The following is a 15,915-nucleotide window of genomic DNA, read 5'->3' on the forward strand; positions in this document are numbered from 1 at the left end:
TTTTTGCCATTGCGAAAGGATGACAACTTGAGCAACCACCTTAGACCCAGAGATGGAAGCTGCGGCATGTTCCCCCGGTTGGGTCCCTGGATGACTCTGTGGAGCAAAGCCACTTACTCGCTTCTATCTCATTTCAGCCCATGTATTTTGGAGACATTGATTTTCTGCCATTTTTTCATATGCCAACTGCTAAGCTGCTCTCTCAACTAGACTCCAAATTAGAAATGCCATCTGGTTTCAAAAAATAGTAGTGGGAGAAACCTGAGTGTAACAGAACTCCATTTTAGGTATATTTGAACCATAGATACACACATATACATACCCTACCAAAAAATAACTTGTGTTTACAAACTAAATTCATTAAAAAGAGGCACGGTCCTTGGTAGCTTAAAATGGGTGGCAGAAGGTTTTATTATAGCAATATTTAATGCAATGCAATGTATACAGTATGTTCTGTATTGTTAATCTTCAATGTGAACAGGTCAGCTTCATATATTTATCTTTTTTTCTTTTTCTGCAGATTGTACACAAGGGCAGGAGGCTTTTTGGTTTTATAGGCCACACTTCTCTGGATGCGCTCCCCTTTGATGTTAACTACGTGTGGCAAGAGTGGCCTCCGGACCGTCAGAACTGTTCCTTGAGGTGTGTAGCCTCGGAGGTGCAGTTTGTCCTTAAACTGCGGGGTTACTGCTACCCAGCCTATGCAAGAACACACAGAACACAGGTGGTGTTAGCAACTATCTTATTAAAAACACCAAACACAGTTCAAAATGGAAACCCAAGGGAGGCTACTGCTGTCTTTCACTCTATTTTTTAAAAGCATACAGTGCATTTGTGAAAAGGTATAGATTTATTTTCAGAGTAGGTTACATCTTATGAATAATCTAGTATATCTTAAAATATTCAGCTTATGTCAGTTAAGGCATATCTGTATAAAAATATACTAAAAGTCAGTAAGGCTACTTTATTCACCTATTAAAAAGTGCTTGGTGTAGGGACCTCCCTGGTGGTCCAGTCGATAAGACTCCGTGCTTCTATTACAGAGGGTGCGGGTTCGATCCCTGGTCAGGGAGCTAAGATCCCACATTCTGCGCGGTGTGGCCAAATTGAAAAAGAAAAAAACGTGCTTGGTGTAAAATTACCTGCAGAGGAGAACTTGATGTCAGCCACTGCTTCAGATTTCCCAAGTCCTTCATCTAATGTGATGTCTTCAGCAACAAGAGGAGGAAATCCTGCCATTCTTTCTTCTCCACCCATTGGAACCTTCCATTGAGAGAAGATGAAGATATTTGGAGGTTCAAATTAAACCCCTGATAACTCTAATATTAAGTAAGGCACTGATAAGATAATACTGTACAGGTATCAAGAATAAAATCCTTTTAAACCATTTAACTGTTGGAAAAAACCAAAATCACACTTCTAGGTCAAATGAAAAGCCCGGGAGCTCTGCGATGGATGAAGCCTATAGATCCCAGTGACAAGGGCCCCATGTGGGCATCCAACTGGTGGTAACCTCCAGACAGCAGAATCTTGCTTTATTAGCTTACAGTTTTTACAGTCCTCCATAAAGCTTTAGACACAATAATTTTGGGCAATTAAAGCAACATCCTTCCAAATACCTTAGTTCTTACAGGCCTGGCTGGACACAGAGATTAATCCCTGCCTCATCACCTCTCAAGGGTACATGGATAATGGGTAAGATTCAGCTTCTATGTTTACAGGTGTTTCCATGAATTGGAAGTAACTGGATAATAATTTACCTGTTTATTAACAGATCTCTCTGTGTTTAGCACTAAGGACACAAAGATAGCTATTACAATATGTTCTATATGGTCCCTACCCCCGAGGAGATCAGAAGGTGGAAACAGCAAGTAAATAAATTACAAAGTAAGAAACGTGATGAGAGGCATCTACTAGGTACTGTGATTGTGAAGGAAGTAATGAACGTGGTTTGGTCAAGGAAAACATTAATGAAGAGCAGAATTTGAAAAATAGATGAAAGTTATTCAGTGGAAAGGTATCCTGGGTTAGTATCATGTACAGACACAGAGACTGGAAAAAGGATAATGAGTTCAGAGAACTGTAGTTTAACTGTGCAGAGTATGTTATGTGTGTGTGTGCATTAGTGATGAGGCTATCAGTTTAGACTTCTCTCAGTAATGTGGAACTACCAAGGAATTATAAGCAGGAAAGAGAAAAGAATCAAAAAAGAATAAAAGAAGAATACTGTGGCCTGCTTTGTATTTTGGAAAAATCTGCGTACAGCAGGGTTTCTCAACCTCAGCACTATTGACCTTTTGGGCCAAATAATTCTTTGTCTCGGGAGGCTGTCCTGTGCATTGCACAATTTTTAGCAGCCTCTACTCAGCATCCACCAAGTTGTGAAAACCAAAAACGCCTCCAGTCTTTGTCAAATGTTCCCTTGAGGTAAGAGTCAACCCTGGTTGAGAACTACAGCTGTGGTGGGCAGAAGGCAGTAAAACTGGGAGCTGGGAAAATACCTAAGGATCTCAAAACAGCCTAAAGAAAGTAGATTACAGTTTGGACTATGAGGCTGGACTCTGTGATAATTAGGAGGCAGGACTGACTTTGACTTGGGAGGTGAGTAAGAAAACCAGAAGGCAAGGATGAGCCACAGAGCAGCCCAAGAAACCATTTGTATTACACCGGGAGAGAAGCCTCAGTGTTGTTGTTGTTTTTTTTTTTTGCAATACGTGGGCCTCTCACTGTCGCGGCCTCTCCCCTTGCCGGACGCGCAAGCTCAGCGGCCATGGCTCCGCGGCATGTGGGATCCTCCCGGACCGGGGCACGAACCCGTATCCCCTGCATCGGCAGGCGGACTCTCAACCACTGCGCCACCAGGGAGGCCCCTCAGTGTTGTTTTGAGAAGTATCAGTGAGTCTACTCTGAAGACTACACAGATGCATGGGGGTGGAGCCCTAGCCTGAAAATCCCACGTCTCTGGAGTATTAACTTTAGGGCAGTTATTTCGATGGAGTTTTAATTTCACTCTAGCTTTCTTAGGAAATCCAGAGAGAAAGAAGCATTTACTTCCCAAGTCAGGCTGGTTTTACCCTTGTTGAAGGGCAGGTGTGTATTTTGTGTTTTGACTTATTTTCAGTTGTATGAGCATTAATTAATGGTAAATCACCTCTGCGTTGGACGTACCTGCTATTTTTGCAGTAGGTATGTCCCATAATCTTCATCACCACAGATACTTACGTAGCAGTGACAACAGTCCCCTTGCACTTGATCTTCTCTACAACCTCGTGGTGTAGGTACAACAGAGAAAGGTAAAGGAAACTTACCTAAAGTCACACAGCTTCGTTAAGTGGTGGAGCAGAGCAGGATTTGGACTCAGCCTGGCTCCAGAGACCTTAACTATCATACACTACACACCAGCCAACAGTGTGTACCCATGTCTGGTTAAAGATCTGTAAACAGGCCCCATTCAGTCTCTGGTGAACTTGGAACAATTTCAGTGGCATAGAAAGGGCACAACAGGGACTGCAGAGCATGGGACGTGAGGAGTAAGCTTGATTGTAAAGAGGAGGAACGAGTGGGACACTGAGTTTTGTTTTTTAAAGATTAGAGAGGGAGTTCCCTGGTGGTCCAATGGTTAAGACTCTGTGCTCCCAATGCAGGGGGCCCAAGTTTGATCCCTGTTCAGGGGACTAGATCCCACATGCATGCCGCAGTGAAGATCCCAAGTGCCACAACTAAGACCCGGCGCAGCCAAATAAATAAATAAATAAATAAATAAAATATTAAAAAAAAAAAAAGATCAGAGAAATTTTAACACACTGCTTAACAGGTGAAAGGAAGGAGCAAGTAAAGCAGGAGAGAAGAGGTACGATAACCTCTAAGTGCCTGGGATTAAGAACCTCGGAGGAGAGCTTTTCCACTCATACAAGGGCTTCTCAACTCAGCACTACGCACGTTTTGCACCTGATAATTCTGTGTTGTGAGGTGCTGTCTTGTGCATTGCATTATGTTTAGCATCACCTCTGGCTTCCACCCACTAGATGCCAGTAGCATCACCCAGTTGTGAGAAAATCTGTAACTTCTCTTCACTCACAGTATACAGCACAACTTTCTGCAATGATGTGACCGCTGGGCAGTTGAAAAGTGGCTAGTGCAAGTGAAGAACTAAATTTTAAAGTTTATTTCATTTTAATTAATTTATTTAAATAGGCACATGGGCCTACCGTATTGGACAGTATGACCTAGAGAAAACCCAGCTCTGTCACTATTCTAGGATTGGTCCAATCCAACATCCCTTTTCTATAGGAGCCCACCTCACATTATAGTCAAAATCCTCAAGGTGAACAAGGTCAGGGGAGAGCTAGCTGAGGGTGTAACAAAGATGGTTCTGTCCAACAAAGGCATTTTTAGCAGGGCCGTGGGACTATCACAGGGTGTGTTAACCTAACTATGCAACCATCAAAGCGTGTTGTCTCACCTTGAGTAACGTATGACCCCCGTGCTTCTGATATATAGTGTCTGCTTTGTCCAACGAAGTAATGTGAACGGGAAGGAAGTTGGAAGCCACAACTGTAAACCAAGCTGACTGATTTCCCTTAAGAAAGGAAGAAGGAATTTATTTTATATAATGAAAAACTTGCAAAACCAGCACATTACAAGGTATGATTAAAAAACAAAAATGGGGGAATTCCCTGGTGGACCACTGGTTAGGGCTCTGCACTTCTACTGCACAGGGCATGGGTTCAATCCCTGGTTGGGGGACTAAGATCCTGCATGCCGTGCAGTGCAGCCAAAAAAAACAAGGTGGGGGGGGCAAAATATGGCAGAATACTGCATTTCACCCATTTATATAAAACTATGATTCCTTCCATAGGTTTGTTGATACTTAAAAAAACCAAACAAACATCTATTATAAAAAACAAAAGAAAATACTGTCTGCTTTAAGTGTCCCTGTGTAAAGTTTGGTTTAAAATGTTAACATTCTATGGTCTCTATGGAAATACATAAGGTTTTAAGTGTGTAAGCCTAAATTTCCAACAAATTATGAACAAACACAAAACCAAGAAGTGTGCTAAGGCAATGGCTTGCAGGTTGCATTTAGTGTTGTTGGACATATCCATGTTTCATTTTCCATTTTTCTCCTCACTTTGGTAAAACGGGGATCAATTCTATAGATGCTCTAAAATCTCTGAGTGATGCTATGTAAATGAATACCAAACCCAAAAACACATCTATAAAAGTATACACATCATGGAATATAAAGGGCATGGAATTTATTTAATGCATATTATCCCTGCACTTAAAGGTACGACCTCTGATTTCCACATAAGACAATACCACAGGAGAGGGAAAGTATCTTTGCTTAATGCCAAGATGTATGGGGCACTCGACTGCCTACTGAAGATACAGTTTTTTAAGACCTATTACTTCCCCCCCCCCCATTTCATTATCCCAGGTTTTTACTATAGACATTTTCAAACACACACAAAAGAATAGTATACCAACCCCCACATAGTCATGACCTGGTTATCAACATTTTGCTAGTCTTGATTGTATATCTGCTTCCTTAAAGTAAATCCCAATACTAAAGTCATTTTTCAATGGTACGGACTCTCCTTACCTTCAGAAAATCTATGCGGCCTATGGCACCCAGAAATAGAACCATTCCTGGTTTAAGCACGAAAGTTCTTGGAACAATGGAATGTGTTGGCAAAACAATATTTACTTCTTTTTCTGTTAGAAGACTTAAAATCTGTAAAGCAGAGAGCAGATTTTTTAGAGAATTACTTTCAATGAACGTCTGATGTATCATGCTTTACCTGTAAGATAAAAAGTAATTATATATTCCAGGCTTCACAATAAATCAAAGTATGTATTTTAGAATTTTCTGCACATAAAATTCATATATTCTTTCTAAATGAATCAATTTATAGACGGCTTTACTCTTGTTTCACAACTTAATCTTGAGTAATGGCAAAGTAACTTTACAGGAATATGAAACAGCAGCACCCTCCGAATTCTGTCACATTTGCTGTGAACAGAAAACACTGATGATTCAATCCCAGGAGAAAAAATATGTTCTCTCGTCAAGCCTTCTAGGGAGCAGTAGTTTTCAGATAAAGGTAAGGTAACGTGCTATATTCTGTCCTAGTGGCAGCTATGCATGCATTAAATGAAAATGATCACCCCATTCTTGGAGCAGGCAAAGAGCTTGAAGAAGCTTTTCTAAATTCCAGTCTTTGGTTTCCTTATTTCCTCCAAATACTCAGCAAAAAAAAACGAGAGAAAGTTATGAATCCTGTGCCTTCTAAGGATGAAGAGTTCTTAAATAGACTAGAGAAAATGGAAAAGAAAAGCCAGGCGGTACAAGATTCTGGTAAGACTTAGGGAATCAAAATCTGATTTAAAAATTTTTGAGGAAGTAAAAAAATGGCTAAAAGTCTTTTGTGAACTTGCTTCTTAAGAAAAATAACAAGGAGATAACAAAATATGTGATATCTAGGGAGACTCACAAGAGAATACGTAAGGGGGCTGTGAGTAGTCTTCTTCAGTATTTGTGCTTGAAAAAGCACATTAAAAGCCACGTGCAGTAAAGAAATATTTTAACCCTTTTAGCACAGACCCTAATACTTCACAATAGAGTTCCTTGGTTCAGTTTGGGAAACACTGGTTCAAGGCATTAAATAAATATATCAATAAACTGACAGAAAATCAAACTGCCTGAGAGAACTCTTATATCTAAAAACTTGAGGGTCTCACTGCAAATTAGCAAATCTGAATTTGCAAGTTAGCAAAGTCTTGCCTTTCTGACTAATTGACAAGAGGATATACATGACTGAAGTAACTGCTATCCCTGGCCTAACTGAGCCTAAAACTGATGAGTTGGTGAAGTTAAAGTGATAGAACATTACTAGGAAGCACTACAGTTACTCTGAAGTTCTCAATTGCTAAGGAAGTAAAGACTGGACACAATTATTCTAGGAGAGAAAAAAAAAAAGTTAAAAGGTACATCAAATTCTGAGAATGAAACATAAGTGATTCTGATGAGGCAAAGGAAGGAAAAGTATCTAAGAATCTAATGCTGTTTCATAGGGATATACAGAGATAACTGGGTGAATTAGAACCTGGTCACTAACCAGATTCAAAGGAAGCTGATTAGTGGATCTGTTGAAAGGCAGTATCCTGGATACACACTTGATTCAGTCAATGACTTGGATAATGATCAAAACTGCAAATGAGGGCTTCTCTGGTGGCACAGTGGTTAAGAATCCACCTGCCAACACAGGGGACACAGGTTCAAGCCCTGGTCTGGGAAGATCCCACATGCTGTGGAGCAACTAAGCCCGTGTGCCACAACTACTGAGCCCGTGTGCCACAACTACTGAAGCCCGCATACCTAGAGCCCGTGCTCCGCAGCAAGAGAAGCCACCGCAATGAGAAGCCCACACACCGCAACAAAGAGTAGCCCCTGCTTGCCGCAACTAGAGAAAGCCCACACGCAGCAATGAGGACCCAACCCAGCCAAAAATAAATAAAGTAAGTAAATAAACTAAAAAAACAAAAAAAATTAAAAAACTGCAAATGAATAAAAGGTTCTGAGATATAACAAATATGTAGGATATAGGCTGAATTTAAGATAAAATCAAAGTTGCCCAGGAGATCCTGCAGCTGGACTGAAAAGATATACAAGGGCAGGATAGGAAGAGTTGATCCTATTCTAAATTAGGTTCATCTGAGGGCACTTACATAAGAAAGTTAGTTCTTTGTGTCATACTTTCAGGAACAAAAACAAATTAGAATTAATTCTGGAAAGGGTCCTTTGTTCATAGCCTATTCTCAGAATAGCTATAGGAAATGAAGACAAACCGTCTGGATTATGTCAGCACAGTTAAGTGCTCCATGTTTGTTGGCTGAACTAATGAAAGAGAAGAAAAGGGTAGAGTGAGGAAGAGAGAGGATATTATACTCTAAAACATTTCAATGTCTGGCAAAAGGAACTAGACATTATATTTGTTCCATACACCTTTGGGGAACAATAGGTACAAATTACAGGGACACTGCTCGGCTCAATATAAAGAGCAGGGTTACCTTGGAAGGTGAGGTGACACTGCTTCAGCTGATGGTGAGTCACTCCTTCAATTCAAGGTGGATGCACCTCCTGGTGAACATGTTATAGAGGGAACTCAAGCATGGAACAGGTGGCTGGACTGCAGTGATATTTATGATTTCTTCCAACCTCAAAATCTAGGATTCTGTAAATATCTCCCTAACTAAGGTAACAACCACAAGGATAGAAGTAGGTTGTTAGCAGTGACGTCTACCAAATGGCATACAGTACTTGATGGCATATAGATTCCCTGAAACGCTTCTATGCATGAATCAGGAACTAAGTCTAAAATGAAAGGATACCTCTTTTTCTGCCAATTAAGACAGTACTCTTGCAATTGAAAGTTAATGTTTCTAAAAGACATTAAATACCTACACAATTTTCTTTTGTAATTCCAGGGGTGTCATAAAACCAGTGGGCATCTTTCACATCTTGAGGGGTCAATTCTACTCGTTTGGTGGATTTATCTGCAACCATAACACTTTCATTTCCCATGTCAAAGGCAAGTGAATCGGCATCAAACTCAAAGGCAGCTTTATTCTTTGGTTCTTCTGAATACAAGAATGTTCTTCCAACTCTTCCTAGAACAAGTTATACTGAAGTTAGTAGTCACTCCTTTAAAGCTTTTGACTTGAGACAGGTAGTTCTTATGTTTGCCTCGAAGAAGTTACTAGGACTAACAATGGTGTTTGGAAGGAAGTGAGACCACAATGATACTTTTGCTTTATTTCTAAATGCAGTGGGAGTCGGACTCTTGCATTGATCAAGTATGTGTGGCTGGCTGTGCACACTGGGTGAAGGGGGAGAGTGTTGGGAATCAAACTGTTTTTATTAAAGAAAGGTTGTAAAGAGATACCAAGGAAAGGGGTACAATCCAATTTAAACCTGCTACAGGTCAACTTGTACTGGTGTGTAAGGAGGGGGCTGGTATCTTAGTGAAAATGCTTGTTGCTGACAATGGCCAGATAGGCAGTTATCTGCATTTCCTTTCCTAGATTTCTCCAAGTATCTACTGTCTCAATTTTCCCAACACAATGAATTCTGGGTTTCCAAACAGTAGCCTTGCCTCTAAAAGGCCTCTATGTTCCAGAAAAACGAAGTGTCTCTCCCAACAAAAACTGGCTAGCTCCAGAGAGCTCTATTTCATGTTGTTCTACAGAAAATTTTAGCATAGACCTAAGGAAGAGTTTTCCTACAGAAGATGCTTACCTACTACATAACCATGCTTTTTCAAGAGATTAAGTTTATTTTGTTCTTGCTGACTAAGATCTTCTTCTGCTTCAGTTGCATCTCTTTTAAGCCTTTTTTGCCTTTGAAACATTCTGTAAGGAGTTGGGTTACAAATAGGAAACTTCAGAAGGTTTAATGTAGTACCTGAAATACCAAAGAATACATACGTTCTTATAAACATTGTACAAGAAAATGGAATAAAACATTTATGAGGATCTACACTGTCTTGGATACTGTGATTATTTCTCTTAACTTTCATGACAACCCTCCACAAAATTATTCGTACTTTACAGATGAGGCAATAGGTTCAGAGATTGGCCCACAAGCTCAACCAGGATTTGAATGCCAGATCTACAGGCCTGATCTTTTTCCATCTTCTGCATACTCCTAACCGGTAGAAAAGCACTTCTGTGTATAAGTCAACCAATGTTCCTGACAGAGAAGTACAGCTTATCAAGCAAAGTTCAACACTGGTTTCAAAGGATCAAATGAAGTAGTTCACTTTGCCAACTATTAGATACAAACAGGTCACAAAAGGACCCATTTTGCAATTACTACAGACGTTTCTTAAAGTCACAAAGTTGATATTTCTTTGCAACAAAGCCACATATATTGCATTAGTGAATTATTCAAATGTTAAATCTGTATAGTACTCTCCTGACTAAACTCAAGATATGAAGAGTGAGACTGAAGGGTGGAGGGAGGTTTAGAAAGTAAAATGATTTTCTGGAGAAATATACAAAGAACTAAAGTTACGAGGGAAACCTCCAAGAGAGCAGACACTGCTTTGTCCTCTGGTTCATCTACAGTGCCTAGAACAGTGACTGGTACCAAGAATTACTCTAATTATTTCTACTGGAAAGTTACTAAAACATGTACTGAATTTCCAAGCATTAAACTGACACAAAAGAGAAATGTGACCGAAGTAGGTAGAGAATTTTTAAAGGAAGCCTCCAGCCAGCCCCTGGTGTACATTAAGGAAGGATATAGAACTAGGTGCCTGAACTACGATCAGACTTGCAGCTTCTCAGAAAACGAAGGAGGATACTTCCCTGGTGGTGCAGTGGGTAAGACTCCACGCTCCCAATGCAGGAGGCCTGGGTTTGATCCTTGGTCAGGGAACTAGATCCCACATGCATGCCACAACTAAGAAGCCAGCCTGCCGCAACTAAGGAGCCCAAGTGGTGCAACTAAGGAGCCTGCCTACCTCAAGACCAGGCACAACCAAACAAATAAATAAATATTAAAAAAAAATACGAAGGGGACGGGCGTCCTAAGGCTCACCAGGCCAAGAGGAGATGGTGGCTCTGTCGATAGCCTCAGCGCCCTTGGCGATGCAGTAATCGGACTCCAGGAGCGTGTTGAAGAGAGTGGACTTGCCAGCGTTGGTGGCGCCAACCAGGTAGACGTCGCCGCGGTAGCGCCAGGAACGCTGGAGTGCGGAGATCAACTCTTCGACTCCATAGCCAGTCTTGGCGCTGATGAGCCGCACGTCTCTGAGCACCGTGCGGGACCTGGGCGAAAGATTCTCATTCTCCTCCCCGTCCCGTGGCCGGTCCCCGCTGGGGTGTTGTGGCCTTCGGTAGCCAGGGGGCGGCAGGAGCCCAGCGCGAGTACAGTCGTCCCACAGTCGCTCCCGGAGCCGCTGTCGGTAGCCGGGAGTATCCTGGGGCAGCAGGTCCACCTTGTTTCCCAGCACGATCAGCTGCTTGGGGCCCACCAGCGCGGGCAGGTGGGGCAGCAGGGCGTCGGGCAGATCAAGCAGGTCCACCATGTACAGCACCAGGGCGGGCTCGGGCCGTCGCAGCGCGGCGGTCACCAGCTCCAGGTACTGCTCGTGACTCACCTGCAGGTGCAGGGCGCGCCGGTGATGCACCAGCAGCCAGCAGCGCTGGCACACGGTCTGCGCCAGCCCGCCGTCCTCCTGCGCCGCCGCGCTGAGGAACTTCTCGCTGGGCAGGTAACCGGGCACTCCCGGGTCCTGGCAGTGCAGCTCCGCCCCGCAACCCGAACAGTTCAGGCCGCTGGGCGGCACCGTCGCGTCCGGGTGCCCCACGACCGGGTGCACCCGCCGGCCGGTGCGTAGTTTCTGCTGCCGCCGCTCCTCCCGCCGCTGCAGCACCCGTCGCTCCTCCTCCTCCTGCCGCTGCTGCAGCTCCCGCAGCTGGTGCTGGAGGGTCACTGCGGGCTCCGAATCCGGGACGTACTCGGGGAACAGAAAACTCTCCTCCATGTCAGCCCTTCCTTGGTTATCCCCAGTCGCTGTCGCGCCACGGGGAGGCCCACATCCCAGGCCGGATGAGTGCCGGGAGGTGGAGTTGGCCGCACATCTCCTCTCGGGGAGCGTCTCCCGGAGGCCATGGCGCGCTATCGTGGGAGCGGATCCTCGCAGGAAGCTGCACAGCAGCCTACGAGTGAGGCCCGCGGGCAGCATGAGAAACGCGGGCGTGGGCAAAGGGGCTGAGCCACCTTTCCTCCCGTGCTCTGTGGCCCCAGACGTGCGTAAAACAGTAGCGACAGCCTGGTACTACCTGAGAGCCGTCATTTTCCAGCGTCGCACTTCAGCTCCTCCTTCCGCGTCTAATCTCGTGAGTTCTCGCGATGAAGGCTCTGTGGTCAGAGAGCCCACTTAAAGCAGAGATAAATGCTCCGGGCACCTTAACTGGGGTGGGTTGGCCAAATAGGGTAGTGAGTGAGGGTTTATCAACTTTCAGGCTTCTTCAACGCGCCGCCGCTGGCACTACCTGCCGTTAAGAAATCACATTTTTTAAAGCTTCGTGTTGTTTTGTCTTTCGGACTGGAAAATAGAAAATCTAATGCCGCAGACTTATGGCCACAATTAAAACCTTTTATTAATACATCTTCCTGGCTTTATTATTTTTTTGCGGGTGTCATTATTTGTGCAACAACATTAAAAATAATATTTCTTAAACATTAAAAAAATTGACTATGGTTTATGTACACAGAAATCTTTTTTTTTTTTTTTTGCGGTACGCGGGACTCACTGTTGTGGCCTCTCCCGTTGCGGAGCACAGGCTCCGGAACACAGAAATCATTTTTTAAATCTTCGTGTTTTTAACTCTTTGGAACCGAAAATAATAAAGCATGGCTACAACTAAACCCTTTATTATTAAATCTTTTTGACTTTTGTTTTTTAGGTGCCATTATTTGTGCAACAACACTGAAAAACAAAGTTTCATTGGCTGGATCCGACTCAAACTGTAAGGAACAGTCCTCATTCTCAGGCACGGGTAAACTTCAGCCCACAAGCCGCGCATGCACAATACTAACCCTTAACAAAAGCTTAACCTACCCTTCGCGCAGGCGCAGACCTTAATTGGCGTCTTTGTGGGCGGAGCTTCGTGTGGGACGCAGAGTATTCTGGGAACGCCGGAGACGGAAATTACTTCGCCTCACGCTGCGGATGTCGGAGTCGTTGCGCGTCTTTCCGTGTCTGATTTCTAGAGTTAGGAGCTCGGGAACCGTTTGCCAATATGTATGACGCGGACGAGGGTAGGTGACCCCTCAGAGCACTCCGCGGCGACCCATCTAAGGGGGGAAACGTGGGTAACTGGACGAGTTGAGGATTTGCGGTCTCCTCCTCGGCCCGCCGCAACATGGCCCCAGTCGTTTCCCCACACTCCCGAGGCCGGGAACGAATCCGGGATTTTGAGAGGTGGAGGGTGCAGGGAACGTAACCTTTATCATCTCGGTCAGGGTGACTCTTGTTCTCCCTTCTGTCTGCCCCTGGGTGAGTCTGACACTCCCTTCCCGTGTTGAAAATAGCGCGCAGAACCATGCGACAGGTTCCGTTGTTCCGACTTTGAAGCAAAGGACTCCTTTCTTGATTTCTCTTAAGGGGAGAGTTAATGAATTTATGAATAGTTGGAGTTTTGAGCGTCAGCCTGTGCCAGGCATTGTGTTAGGCTCTGGAAGAACTCCGGGGACAAGGAATATAGTTTGTGTGTGTGCGGCGCGGGGGCAGGGTTTGGTTTGGTTTGGCGTTCCTTCATACTGTCATATGCCTAAGTAAATTAAAAGATGACCTTTACATTTCCTCTTTCCGCGAGATGACACAGTTCTAGATAGTATGTATTTTAACGAACAGGGACAGTATGTCTTTATCTTTTTACATGTAGAGGTCGTAGTCACGTGTAGTGTATTTTCATTTTATATTTTTAATGCTCCCTCTTCCGTTCTCCAAAGCTGCTATTTCAAAGTTCGTTTTCTTCTAGCTCCCAATCTCCTGGCCACCGCTTACATTTCTCTTTATTCCCTCTGCTACTTCATAGAGAAAACAGAAGCAAAAACTTAAACTCTACTGTTTAAACTTGTCTCATTTTTATCTTGTATCTAGAAATTTATTAGTATCATTGTATTCTTTTTCTTAACTCCTGAGAAAAAAATTCAAAAAAAGTTTTTTCAGCTTAATTTTTTGAGTAGGTAATATAGTCTCATTTCTCAGAGGCTAGGAAACATAAAAATGTTAAAAAGGATAAATGATCTACAAGTATAACTAAAACTGACTTCATTATTACCTCTCCTTTTCCAACCTTCCTACTCCTGGGTGGCTGTGATAGTAACATCTAGTGTGCCATCAAAGCTAGAAATTTGTCTATTTTATCTCTCCCCCCCATGTGTAGGAGTCGGTAATTCCAGACCATTCAAGAAGCACTTATTAATAATTTATTTTGGATATGTATCAAATTTTGAATCAAAGTTGTTAAGTTTTACAGACTATGTATATAGGTCAGAATAGTAAAACAAAAATACAGCACATTTATTCTTTTGCATAAGAAGATGAGACTAATATTAGCACCAGTGCACAGATTTTTCAAATGCCCCATTTTATAAATTACTGTTGCTGCACAAACTCCCCAAAGTTTTGCTGCTTAAAAATTATTTAATATGTTCATGGATTAAATGAGTCAGGAATTTGGACAGGCGTAGTAGGAATGGCTTGTCTGTTGCCTGATGTCTGTCAGTGGTTGAACTGGGAAGACACAAAGGCTGAGTGTTGACTGCTGGGGGCTGGGTGATCTGGAGTGTTTACTCATGTGTCTGGCATCTAGCCTAGGAAAACACAAGGACTAGGATTGCTGATTGCAGCATCTTGTAAATGGGCCCTCCGTTTAGATTCTCTCACCTAAGTAGTAGGAGTTCTTAATGGCAGCTCAGGGTTCCAGAAGTGTTTCAATAAAGAAGGTGGAATTGCATTGTTTTTCCTGACCTAGCTTCTAAAATCATGTAGCATTGCTTTAGCTGTATTCTCTTAGTTATGGGAGAGTCAAAAACCCACCCAGATTCAAGGGGAGGAAGCATAGACCCCCTATATCTTGATGGTAGGAGTGTCAAGATCACTTTATAAAAAAGCATGTGAAATGAAAGATAGTTGTGGCCATCTTTGGAAAATACAGCCTGTCATCCCTGTCCATGTGTGAAATGTTGCTGTAATAGACAGCCCACCTTAAGGTATTGCCCAGCTATTGGAGTCCTTTGCTGACTCCTCCCTCTTGACCTGATCTCTGACTCCAGTCTCTTAGGAGTCTATTAATCAGAGGATTATGAGCTTGCTCCTAGTTATCATTATAGTTAGTTATTAATGAGAATTATATGGGCTTCTTGGAGATGATGGAACAGTTACAGATTCACACGACTTGCACTGAACCTTTCTCATGAGGCCTCTTTGTGTATTGGGAGAATACCTATGTGACGTAGACCTATGTATGTGTACATATATACCTATGTATATTGTTTCATTACAGTTCAAGTAATGTGATGACTGAAATTTTAAAGAAGTGGGGTAAAGCGATTGTTTTTTATTTAGTAAAGAGTAAATGTGTTTTTGCTACTTCACATCATAGTAAGATGTGAGCTAGTAGTATTTATTGCAAGTGAGAATGATTTTTTTTTTTGCAGATATGCAATATGATGAGGATGATGATGAAATCACACCAGATTTGTGGCAAGAGGCATGCTGGATTGTAATTAGGTAACTTTTTAGACCAAGCTGAATAAGTTTTAAAAGGCACTGTAAACTATACAGGGATTTCCTGCTTATTCTGTGTTTGAAAATTAGATGTTCTGTGTGAATATGCTGCATGAGAGCTGGTTTGTCATTTTATTTATTTATTTAACTTTTAAAGTATTTTGATATACAGAAAAGTTACACAAAGAATTCATGTACACTTCACCCAGATTCCCTAAATGTTAACCTTATGCTATGTTTTTTTTGCCTTATTTTTTCTCTATGTATTTTTTTCTGAAATATTTGAGAGTCAGTTGTTTACCTAGAAATATTCTTTTACAGAATCATAATCTTATTAAAATAAGGAAATTAATACAGTAATTTTATTTAATCTAGAGACCTTACGCAGATTTTGCTAGTGTCCCAGTAATGTTCATAGCAAAATAAAAATTTTCTTATCCTGGATCCAACATAAGATCATATATTACATCTTGTTTGCATGACTTATTCTTTTGTCTCCTATAATCTAGAACAGTTCCTCAATCTTCCTCTTTTCTTTTCTTTTTTTTTTTTTTCTCAAACTCACCATCTCTCCACAGCTTCCCCATGACCTCACTTTTTTTTT

At 42.4% G+C, this 15,915-nt stretch overlaps 2 protein-coding genes across 2 annotated transcripts in view; one reads left to right on the top strand and one right to left on the bottom strand.

The window, feature by feature from the left end:
* Window positions 1-381: 381 nt before the first annotated feature.
* Window positions 382-11,904, bottom strand: LOC103091110 (nitric oxide-associated protein 1). The gene is made up of 7 exons (XM_007457212.1): window positions 10,607-11,904; window positions 9,302-9,466; window positions 8,468-8,673; window positions 5,606-5,737; window positions 4,463-4,579; window positions 1,143-1,263; window positions 382-699 (listed from the first exon to the last, which is right to left on the bottom strand). The coding sequence occupies exons 1-7, from the start codon at window positions 11,754-11,756 to the stop codon at window positions 497-499; spliced, it is 2,094 nt and encodes a 697-aa protein (XP_007457274.1). The 5' UTR covers window positions 11,757-11,904; the 3' UTR covers window positions 382-496.
* A 796-nt stretch (window positions 11,905-12,700) lies between these two features.
* The window catches only part of POLR2B (RNA polymerase II subunit B), a 46,378-nt gene continuing 43,163 nt past the window's right edge, over window positions 12,701-15,915 (top strand). Inside the window, exons 1-2 of the mRNA XM_007457214.1 lie at window positions 12,701-12,835; window positions 15,242-15,314. Of these exons, the coding sequence (XP_007457276.1) occupies window positions 12,817-12,835; window positions 15,242-15,314 (92 nt within the window). The 5' untranslated portion in view covers window positions 12,701-12,816. The remainder of the gene's footprint in view (window positions 12,836-15,241; window positions 15,315-15,915) is intronic.

Source organism: Lipotes vexillifer, unplaced genomic scaffold (genome assembly GCF_000442215.2).
Source record: "Lipotes vexillifer unplaced genomic scaffold, Lipotes_vexillifer_v1.1 scaffold409, whole genome shotgun sequence".
In the NCBI taxonomy this organism is placed as follows: domain Eukaryota; kingdom Metazoa; phylum Chordata; class Mammalia; order Artiodactyla; family Lipotidae; genus Lipotes; species Lipotes vexillifer.

Bases quoted from the DNA above. Each gene is read 5' to 3' on its own strand.
- LOC103091110 (XM_007457212.1), bottom strand. From the start codon at position 11,756: ATGCTGCCCGCGGGCCTCACTCGTAGGCTGCTGTGCAGCTTCCTGCGA. The intron at 8,674-9,301 runs GTAAGCATCTTC...AACTTGTTCTAG, and splicing joins AAAGCATGGTTATGTAGTAG to GAAGAGTTGGAAGAACATTC. The intron at 4,580-5,605 runs GTAAGGAGAGTC...TCCTTTCTTAAG, and splicing joins GCCGCATAGATTTTCTGAAG to GGAAATCAGTCAGCTTGGTT.